This window comes from Gymnoscopelus microlampas, assembly GCF_963454915.1.
Source record: "Gymnoscopelus microlampas genome assembly, chromosome: 9".
Taxonomy (NCBI): Eukaryota; Metazoa; Chordata; class Actinopteri; order Myctophiformes; family Myctophidae; genus Gymnoscopelus; species Gymnoscopelus microlampas.
In genome coordinates, this window is record NC_139946.1 from 39,634,461 (window position 1) to 39,645,854 (window position 11,394).

The 11,394-nt window shown below is 40.9% G+C and overlaps 1 protein-coding gene across 1 annotated transcript; it reads left to right on the plus strand.

The window, feature by feature from the left end:
* Positions 1 to 1,409: 1,409 nt before the first annotated feature.
* Positions 1,410 to 9,017, plus strand: LOC311051529 (sodium/glucose cotransporter 4-like; the record flags this gene model as incomplete). Its single annotated transcript, XM_084066106.1, is given in 15 exon segments — positions 1,410 to 1,422; positions 1,778 to 1,896; positions 2,257 to 2,328; positions 2,416 to 2,520; positions 2,737 to 2,901; positions 3,064 to 3,169; positions 3,645 to 3,725; positions 3,866 to 4,065; positions 4,068 to 4,073; positions 4,925 to 5,060; positions 5,524 to 5,631; positions 6,395 to 6,545; positions 6,935 to 7,103; positions 7,747 to 7,962; positions 8,682 to 9,017. Coding segments are annotated over 15 exon segments (1,983 nt in total).
* Positions 9,018 to 11,394: the final 2,377 nt, after the last annotated feature.

The following is an 11,394-nucleotide window of genomic DNA, read 5'->3' on the forward strand; positions in this document are numbered from 1 at the left end:
GCTTATATACTTAATAGTCTCACAATGAATAGTGACAATAGCTTGTCTACAATATCACAACATGTCACATCGCAAACTTGTAGATCGGCTAATTTAGCCATTTTAGCATAATTGGGAAATTATTTTAATTTTGTTTTTACATTTTGCGTATGATTACATAAACCCAAAATTGCGACACCAGGTTGAAAATAGTTAACCCTTCCATTGTCCTGGATTGACCCGTTTTCGAGTTGATATGTAATGAAGACCAGTTTTTTTCTATTTACACAAGGCTTCGTGATATCCTCAAGGAAAACACGTAAAACACAGAAATAACAGTTGTGGTTGTCACCATTTTTGTCAATTCTGAAGTTCTCTAAAAAGAAGTTACATCTGTTGTGTACTGTAGGTCAAATATGAGTCAGCAGAGAATTGGCTGTTGATATTAATGGTTTGTAGTATGACATGCATCATTGAACAGTTCTGGCTAGCTCTGTGGATTAGTTGAGCTGTGGCTCAAACTAGATTCATGTTTGACTCTAGACACCCCACCTCTCCCCTTCCTGGGAAAAAACATTTTCTCACAGTATGGACTCCGAATCCCTATGGCTCCCCTCCCCCAACGGGGACTCAATCTTTCTCACAGAATGTGGACACACTAAATATGAACTTGAATGTTAACACAGACACAGCAACATTCTTGTTCATGGTCAAGGACATCTGTTCACTATACAGGCCCCCTGTTTCACAGGAGTAAACAAGCCATGTTTTCACCTGTCGTCTGGTAGTCTGTCAGAGTAACTATTTGTAAAACTAGAATGGTCGCGCCATGTATGGTGCTGTCCAGTGTCCACCAACGGGGCCTCCATCTATTTGTGTTTTCCTGTTCTTCTATAAAAGGGACACATGTCTGACATTTGGGAGGCTGCATTTGCATGGGGCAGGCTCAGAGAGTTCCCGACTTTTGTATAAAAAGTTAGTTATGAAGTAAAAATAAAACTGAATGATAATCATTGTTTTAGTATTTTAGGTTAAGTCATAGATAAGATTTGGCCCACTAACACAAAACGTGTGGGCAATTATCTACAACATCAAGAAGGTTAACTTCTCCGTATTTCCTGGTGATAATACGTGACTTAAGGAAACAGGTTTACTGACTGTCTTGATAACACACTGATTAATGATTGACAATTTAAGAGACAGCACAGATTAACTCTCTGAACAGTCACTTGCAGATAGACAAGAAATATCCATACCATCACACACACACACCACATCCACACCCGCACACAGGGAGTCTCAAACCCACTAAAGAAAAGTAAAGGAATATTTTGAGAAACAATTCTGGAAGAATAGTTGCAGGGTTAACGGTACATGATAGCAAGTCAACATCTGGAGGTTCCTGAAGCAAGCTGAGCTCTGGACTCAAGATGGCAGCCACAGGTGTGTTTCCCAGTGTTTCCTGATTCTGTGCAGACAATGTTGCTTTAGTGCAGTAGTATTTATCTTTGTCAGCACATATATATTTTATTTATTTTACATTTTTATCGTGTACCCATCCATTTCAAGATCAGCAGAACCAACCTGCAGTGCTTGAAAGCTTTTTTTCCTAAGCTTTTAATCAACAATTGAAAAAAGGCAAAATGATGTATTGATGTGGCTGAATACTGAATCATAATACCTAGACCAACCCTACTATTATTGCGTTGTGTAGGTTAACAAAATAAAAATGAATGGTAGTTGCCCGACTACTACCAAAGCAATGTATTGCTTTAAATTTGCTATATTTTGTCCACAGTCAGCATCCCCACTATCCTGCCCACTACGAAACCCCCAACCACCGGTTTTACCTTGGAAGCAGCTGACATTGCTGTGGTTGTGATCTACTTTGTCTTTGTCATGGTGGTTGGCATCTGGGTAAGATCTCACTTGTAAAGATGTTGTAACAGTATTAGTAGAAGTAGTAGTAGCAACTCAGATTTTTCTCTGATTTGTCTCTGACCCAACAGGAGAGGATGAAGAATTTGTAATAACAGGTCCATGTGATCATAATTAAGTTAGTTAAGTGGAGGGCAACAAAAGAATCAGCACCAATGAAATGATCAATCCATTATTTTGTATTTCTTATTCAGGACCCCTTGTAACTTTGCCATATTTTGTATCAATATAATATTTTTGTTATCATGGGTATTTGGATGCGTCATTCACCACCACATTACCATTGAAATAATAACCTTATGGCAATGGCATCATATTTACCTCTCATTTCTCCTCCAGTCATCAATGCGAGCCAATCGCAGCACAGTGGGTGGATACTTCCTAGCTGGCCGTTCAATGAGCTGGTGGCCTGTAAGTATGCTGATCTTAAGGTGTGCACATAGTCCGTTCAATGGTCAGTTTCTATAGTGTTATTCTATATTGTTTGTATATCCACAGATTGGAGCTTCTTTGATGTCCAGTAATGTTGGAAGCGGTTTATTCATTGGCCTGGCTGGCACAGGAGCAGCAGGAGGAATTGCAGTTGGGGGCTTTGAATGGAATGTACGAAACACTCTCTATGTATATACCTGTGTGTGTATATACCTGTGTGTGTGTGTGTGTGTGTGTGTGTGTGTGTGTGTGTGTGTGTGTGTGTGTGTGTGTGTGTGTGTGTGTGTGTGTGTGTGTTTCTGACCAGTGGTGGGTACTATAGGTAAGTATTGGGGTTTGTGTACTGAACTGTACTGTATGTTATTTACTGTGTGTACATTCCTGCAGTCAGCGTGGGTTCTGGTGGCTCTGGGGTGGATATTTGTGCCCGTCTACATCTCTTCTGGCGTGGTGACCATGCCTGAATACCTTGCCAAACGCTTTGGAGGGCAGAGAATACGGATCTACATGTCTGTTCTCTCTCTAGTACTCTACATCTTCACCAAGATATCTGTAAGCCACACAAAACACAACATAAACAAGTACTCATATAATATATGGCACTCATTTATATAAAAACGTCACTTAGCATCTTCTCTTACTTATGATTCATCAGAATCAATCTGACATGTATGTGTGCGTGCGTGCTCGTGCATGCGTGTGTGTTTTGTCCAGTCAGATATCTTCTCTGGAGCATTGTTCATCCAGATATCTTTAGGCTGGGACCTGTACTTGTCTACTGGCATACTGCTGCTGGTCACTGCTGCTTACACTGTGGCAGGTACAATACCATGCACTACATAGACACTGGCTCCACATTAAGCAATGTCCCAAAACTTTATACAATGATTGCATGAGTACCAGGCTTATCTGCTGTTTTGCAACAAGTGGATAGTATACTTATTACCTTTACATTTTTAATAATATAATTTTAGAATGTTTTACCTCTAAACCCAAATCATAACTTTTGATTTAGTGACATATAGCTATATTGTGCATTGTGCAATAGTATTTGTATTTCATTTTGGCACTTTTCAGTTATTTCTATTATTTTATTGCTGTTTTTGTTGCTGCAATGTCGAGGAGCGGAAACCCAATAATTCTTCTCTCTTATGTGTTTTTTTGTGTCTGTGCATGTGTGTGTGCATGCGAGCATGCATGTGCGTTTGTGTGTGTGTGTGTGTGTGTGTGTGTGTGTGTGTGCGTGCGTGCGTGCGTGCGTGCGTGCGTGCGTGCGTGCGTGTGTGCGCGTGTAGGTGGTCTGACAGCAGTGATCTATACTGACGCCCTGCAGACTGTTATTATGGTGGTAGGAGCCTTCACACTCATGTTCATAGGTAACTCAATGCTATTGATACCTTTTTGGAGTTTTTGAGTCTTTTTCTCTGTGAAGTAGCTCAGTGTCTCTTAATGACATTCTACGTCTGGTCTGGGAAAGAGCTGATCCAGTTTGTTTGTGTGTGTGTCTATTTCCCAGCATTTGACGAGGTGGGTTGGTACGAGGGTCTCCTGGACCGCTATCCCTCAGCTGTTCCCTCGGTAACAGTTCCAAACACAACGTGTCACCTGCCACGTGCCGACGCCTTCCATTTGCTAAGACACCCCATAACAGGAGATTTACCCTGGCCTGGTTTGATATTTGGTCTCACAGTACTGTCCACATGGGTCTGGTGTGTATGGATCAGGTATTCACCATCATTATAATCATCATACTGATCATCATCATTATCATCATCATTTACGAGTAAAGACCACACCTTATCAAAAGTTGAAGTGGAGATGACTTGAGTAGAGTGAAATCGAAAAAGGGGTGAAGGAGGCTATGAAAGGATGGGATGGAGCGAAAAGTAGGGTGTGAGGAGATGAAGGGATGAAGGGCAAGGGGACAATGAGACATAAGGGTAGGGAATGAGGGAGCTAGTGGATGAAGGGATGAGAGAATGGAGCGTGAAGGGGATGAAGGAGGATGAGGGAGTGAGGAGGCAGGGATGCCAGTCGCACGTTGGGATGAAGGTTCCACATGATGGAGGGAAACACTGAATCTTTGGCTTGAGGGTTCGTATAGCGTGGGCGTCTGGTGGAAGACGCTGAAGACCTCCAATCAGAAACCTGAAAAATAACGAATAGAGGAGAAGGACACGGAAAAAAGGGGGATAATGGGGTGGTGATGTAAGATACAATATACAAATGACAGGTAGACGTGTCGTGAAGTATAAATTCCTCACTGATTGATGTGAAGCGAGGAGATAAGGGAGAAGTTGTTATCAGGCTTGATTGGTAACAGCTGAGCGGGGGAGAAGTTGTTAATCAGGTGAGATTGATGTCAGGTGAGTGGGGGAGAAGTTATATGTTGAGATTGAAATCATGTGAGTGGAGATGTTATCAGGTGTTGTTTTCCCTCATGAACATATGTTGTCCAACTCCATTTAAATTATCATCATTACTTCTCAATAGCTAGGTATTCCACACAATTGAGACCACCTAACAAAATATAATAATCTCTCTGACACTGATCTTTGCCGGCCTCTGTCCCCAGGTCATTGTCCAGAGGTCTCTGTCAGCCAGGTCTCTTTCTCATGCCAAAGGAGGAAGTGTTTTGGGTGCATATCTCAAACTGCTGCCAATGTTCTTCATCGTCATGCCAGGCATGATTAGCCGTGCACTGTTTCCTGGTGAGGAAAAATTATACTTATTGTTTCGAAGTGTGACTGGAATGGTCTTTTAGGGCATGTTCACACCAGGGACTTGAATCCGGTCCAGTTGGTTTGATTAGTGTAAACATTGTTTACCGTACCTGGGAACGGATTCCGTACCAGGGTGGTATACTCTTTAATACTATTGGTGCAATACTATCTAAGGGCTAATTATACACTTTATCATGTCATTGAAATATAAACTTGGAATTAAAATATGGAAATGTATCATGCTTTAAAACATTTTTGTGAGCATATTGTTTTATATTTTGTCAGTGGTTTATCTCAAGTTTGTATCTCAATATTGTGTGTGTGTGTGTGTGTGTGTGTGTGTGTGTGTGTGTGTGTGTGTGTGTGTGTGTGTGTGTGTGTGTGTGTGTGTGTGTGTGTGTGTGTGTGTGTGTGCTTGTGTGCGTGCGTGTGTGTGTGTGCGCGCGTGTAGATGAGGTAGGTTGTGTGGACCCAGCAATTTGTCAGAGTGTTTGTGGGGCATCAGTTGGCTGCTCCAACATCGCCTACCCTAAACTAGTGGTGCAGTTAATGCCTGTGGGTAAGACACACACACACACACACACACACACACACACACACACACACACACACACACACACATATATAATTAATTGCCAAATTTGGAAACCCATGCTACATGCTGTAATCCTGCTTTGTTGCTGTTGCTAAGTAACAACCTTGTTACTTAGTAACATGACATTATAAAGGATACTACATTTATTTGAAATAGTCAGAGAAGACAATGGACAATATGGTGAGCAAAGTGAAATGTGGACAGACTCAGTGGTTCTGGAAGGGTTCCATAATTATCTGTACTCTGACATGGAAAAGTATGCAGTTCTTCACCTCACTCTGGATTTCTCTTTTTCTCCCTTTGGCTTATTTTGGCTCTTTTCCACTGCAAGAACTATCCAAACTGTACCGTCTAGTGTATTTCATAGGTTCTGGATTTGTTTGGCTCGGTTTCAGATATGGTTCTCAGAACCTAATTTGGGCCATGCTCAGGAGGTTTTACTAACCCCTGAACTCAGAACGTATACTTTCAGATCTTTTCTAAAATAGCTAAAATAGAAGATCTACAAGCTCACAACACATCGTGAGGCGACACGTTGAGAGCAATCTTCTATTTTCACTTATTTTATGGGATTTTAATGACGACCTTTCACTTTCACGTAAAAAAAACAAATACAATACGAGTTCTGGAAGGTTTCAGTTTATATTATGAAACGTTCTTGGTTACCCTTCACTGTGGAAAAGAGCCATTAGTGTTGCTGTTGTTGTGTCTGTTGTTTTCTCCGCAGGGCTGCGTGGTCTGATGATAGCAGTGATGCTTGCTGCTCTGATGTCCTCTCTGACCTCTATCTTTAACAGCAGCTCTACTCTGTTTACACTGGACCTATACAAGAGAGCAAGACCTAAAGCTACTGAGAGAGAGCTCATGGTGGTGGGGAGGTAAACGCACGCACGCACATACACACACACACACACACACACACACACACACACACACACACACACACACACACACACACACACACACACACACACACACACACACACACACACACACATGGTATAAGAAATGCTTTGAGGTTTGTGTTAACATCAATAAGAGGAGTTTTACATGCATTAAACATCCCAATACAAAGAAAATATACAACAGTGTTTTGCAGGACATTATGGGGTTGAATTTTTAGGTGGGAGTAAGAAAAACATGGACAATATACTAATGTGGGACAATAACATTCTAGTATCACAGAGTACATAGATCACGAGTACACCTTATCTCATGGTTAGAAAATTGGAAATAATAATAATGATAATATTCTGTGTGTTTTCAGGGTATTTATCTTGGTTTTGGTGGTCATTAGTCTACTGTGGGTTCCGGTCATCCAAACATCCAATAGTGGGCAACTCTTTGATTACATCCAGTCAGTGACCAGCTTTCTAGCCCCACCCATCACATCTGTATTTCTACTGGCAATCTTCTGGCCACGCGCCAATGAACAGGTCTCACACACATGGACTGTACATATATGTTACAGTATGATTGAAAGAACAGTCAGATTGAAAAAGGAGTGCTTGTTTTCTTTGAGTTCACCTCCTCCGCGTTCCCCCACGGCGGTCAGGGCCCCCGATCAAAAAAATAAATGACGTCTCGGAGGTACCTAGACCAGGGGGATGATTTACGATTCTGTGCCTATCGGGACATAACTCGGACGGCGCTGAGTCGACTGAAGGTGACTTCACAACGCTCGGCACGGCGTCTCACTCGCCTAAGCTCGCTTGGCGGTGGCTCAAGTCACTTTCAGGCGGGGCGCCTCCGTCGGTGAAACCGAGTGCACCTTTTTCAATCTAACTGGTTTTCCACTGTGACATATACTGTACTGTGACATATATACACACACTACATTCATACTTCTCTCATTTATTGTTAAATTCACATCTTGGTATGATCCACCATATCTGTATGGTTGTATTTGAGTGTGTGTGTGTGTGTGTGTGTGTGTGTGTGTGTGTGTGTGTGTGTGTGTGTGTGTGTGTGTGTGTGTGTGTGTGTGTGTGTGTGTGTGTGTGTGTGTGTGTGTGTGTGTGTGTGTGTGTGTGTGTGTGTGTGTGTGTGTATATAATTATGTTTCTCATTCGCTCTTAGGGTGCGTTTTGGGGACTAATGATTGGGCTGGTGGTGGGAGGAGTCAGAATGGTTCTAGAATTCACCTACACTGTTCCTTCCTGTGGAGAGCCTGACCTGCGGCCATCCATAATAACTGATGTTCACTACCTGTACTTTGCTCTCATCCTTTTGGCTCTCACTTGCCTTGTCATTGTTGCTGTCAGCTTGGCCACGCCCCCAATACCTAAAGAACATGTGAGCATTAAAGCACATTAATCGGTACACACACACTAACCCCATCAGTGGACAATTCAATTACATTAGACATTAGGCAAGGCATGGTTTTATCAGTAGAACACATTTCAACAACAAGGCAATTCAATGTGCTTTACACAGGACATCAAGCTAAGGAAACACAATCGTAAAATAACATTAGGATGCACAAAACAAAAGAAGTAAAAGATGTTACAGTAACAGTGCAGAAGAGAAAAGAAAAGAGAACAAGAAAAGTAAAACTCAATCAAATGCAGCAACAAACAGAAAGGTCTTTAGTTGTTTTTTAAAGGAAATAAGAGTGGCAGCAGATCAGCAGTTTTCTGGGAGTTTGTTCCAGATATGTGGTGCATAAAAACTAAATGCTGCTTCCCCACATTTATTGCTGGTTTTAGGGACAGAAAGCAGACCTTTCCCAGATGACCTGAGAGGTCTGGATGGTTCATGATATCGTACAAGATGAGAAATGTATTGGCCCTAAACCATTTAAAGCTTTAGACCAACAGTATAGCATTTTGAAATCAATTATTTGACACAGGGAGCCAGTGTAAGGATTTAAGTACTGGAGTGTTATGCTCCTTTCACCATCTCATTGGCTTGTGTTATTGATTAGATTGCCACTAAAATTCAGAATTCAAATTTTCAAAATTGCTACATTTTAATATTTTCTCATCTCAACATTCTTCTCCTCTCTTCTACAGTTGTACAGGTTAACCTGGTGGTCAAGACATAGCAAGGAGCCTCGTATTGACCTCCCTGATCCCTGGAGGGACTGTGACCCTGTGACATCTAATGGAAGCTTTGTCTCCGACCCTGACACCTCACCAGTGTCATGGTGGCGGAGAGCGGCTCTGTGGCTCTGCGGTCTGAGTAGCTCAACCTCCAGTTCTGGCCCTGTTTTGAGCCCTGAGGAGCAGGCACTGCAGGCCATCAAACTAACCTCCCTCCAGGAGAGGGCAGTATGGAGGAATGTCTGTAATGCTAATGCAATAATATTATTGGCTATTAATGTGTTTCTATGGGGATACTTCTCCTGATATTTGGGTTTCAGGTAGAACATCAGTGAGTTTGCTTTGGCAGAAATTAGCCATCTACAAAATTCTTGTCTGTTGATATACCCTAAATACTGATCAATTATAACCACCTAGCCTGCCCTGCACATACTTTTAGCCAAGTTCTAATGTCTAACATTACAGTGTGCTCGACAATATGATGGGATTCAACCAACAGTATGTGAATCAACCTATTACTACACTGTAATCAGTTTTGACCATGTATATTTCTTTGATTAGCTAATAGCTACTAATAGTATTTGGATCTACTAAATGCTACTATTTAGATGGTGTGCCACTATCCATTCTTTTCTTACACAATGGTGTAAGAAAGGTTTTGCACAATGGTGTTGTGCAAAAAAAAAGAGTGAAAATAGCACATCTACAAGCTTGCAATGTGAAGAAAAATAAATGTAGGACTACTTTTTCGCCTGGCCTGCTCAAAATAGGATTGATTCAATTCAATTATTTTATTAAATGATCAATTATCGACACAATGCTGATGTGTTTTAGATTCCAAACTGGGTTCATTCCCTCTAGTACAAACATAATTAAACTAAGCATTCACAGTCAGCTGTTTACAGTATATCATTATGCATTTTATTCACATTTGATGTATAATTTCTGTTTACTATCAAACCAGCCTGTTTTGCTTTCATTCAGTCACTGAGGCTCCATCCCACCCCATCCCACTCTGTAGCGTCACATCCATGAAGTTGTGTGTACTATAGTTGAAATAATTTCCTGTCACTGCTAAAAGTTAGTAATAAATATATTGACTTGAATTACTATGAGTAAGAAATAAGCACAAATACATGCTTAGCTGTCCCACATTAGGCTACATGATGTGTCAGATCGATTGACTTCACAATAAATGTTTTCATCTGGTTTAAAGCTTTTTTTCTTTTTCAACATATGGCACAATTAATGTATGAATGAACAATGTTGAAGAGTGTTACAATCTACAATTTAGGCTTATACTGAGTAACTCATAAAGTGCAAGACCAGGCTAAATGGATGAAGTATTAGGATACCAGATAAACATAAAACCTAGCCTCTAAATGACATTTGTGGACTAGAACTTTAGAATTTTGGGACCTCTTTTAGGCCTAAGGCAATAACAACAGTAGTATTTTGAAATCAATTCTTTGACACACAGGGAGCCAGTGTAAGGAAGGATTTAAGTACTGGAGTGATATGCTCGGTTCCGTTGGCTTGTGTCACCTGTATTCATGTTTAACCATCTAGAATCAATTGTCCTTTCCCCTCTCATATTATGTAGATTTTATATCTCTGTTCACCAGGAATACATTCCAAAACAAACAAACAAAACAAAATGAACACCAGTACACCACTAATGATGAATCAGTTTACTATACTAGACCCTTATAAACAAACACCACCAGAGCGATGTGATGCTCATTTTCCACCAGCACAAAACCATGGGGCAATTCACAGGGGTATAAAGGGAGCGTGTGTGCACCAGTGGTGGAAAAAGTACTATATATATTTTTACAATACAGCAATGCAGTTGCATCGCGATGCATTGTGAGCTTGTAGATCGGCTATTTTCAAATGGCTGAAATATATATGTATGGCTGAAGTGGTTAGTGTGTTTTGTAATAATAATCAAAATCTACAAAGTAACTAGTAACTGAAGTTATCAAATATTTGCCTCTGAGATGGAGTAGAAGTAAAAGTACAGAAAATTGGAAATACAGTAACGTTAAAAAAATACCTCAAAATTGTACTTAAGTACAGTACTTGAGTAGGTAACAGGAGAGGTGGGCACCAAGGAAGAGTGGGCACCTCGAGGTAAAATTGGCTATGTAAAAAAAAAAGGAAAAATGTAAAAAATAAATATATATATATACATTTGGAAAATGTTTTAAGTAAAGTAAAGTAGGCTTTACATGATTAGAACATGCTTAAACATGACAATTAAGGTATAACATTTCTACAATTGCTACAAAACCTGTATATCCAGTCATTTTGGTGCATAAACAAGAAGTTGAAGGATAACATTAAGTTTGATAATGATGTATCGTGCATGTTCACATCATTACTTAAGACCATTTTTCAAATATGTATTTTGTTTTAGCATTTTGGACAAAATAGCCAATTTTATATCGAGGTGCCCAGATTTCCCTAGTGCCCACCTATCCTGAATCCCTTGAGTACATGTACTTGGTTACTTTCCACCACTGGCACGCGCATGCGCTTGCACGCCGTTGCCCTGGTGACGCGTCCCCATGCAGTTTGGTCCCGCCCCTCGGCCTCCTTGATTGGCTGTATGCGACCCGTGCGGCGTCTCTGCATGGTCAACACAGCTGCCAGTCAAGTAGCAGCTGATGCTATTTAG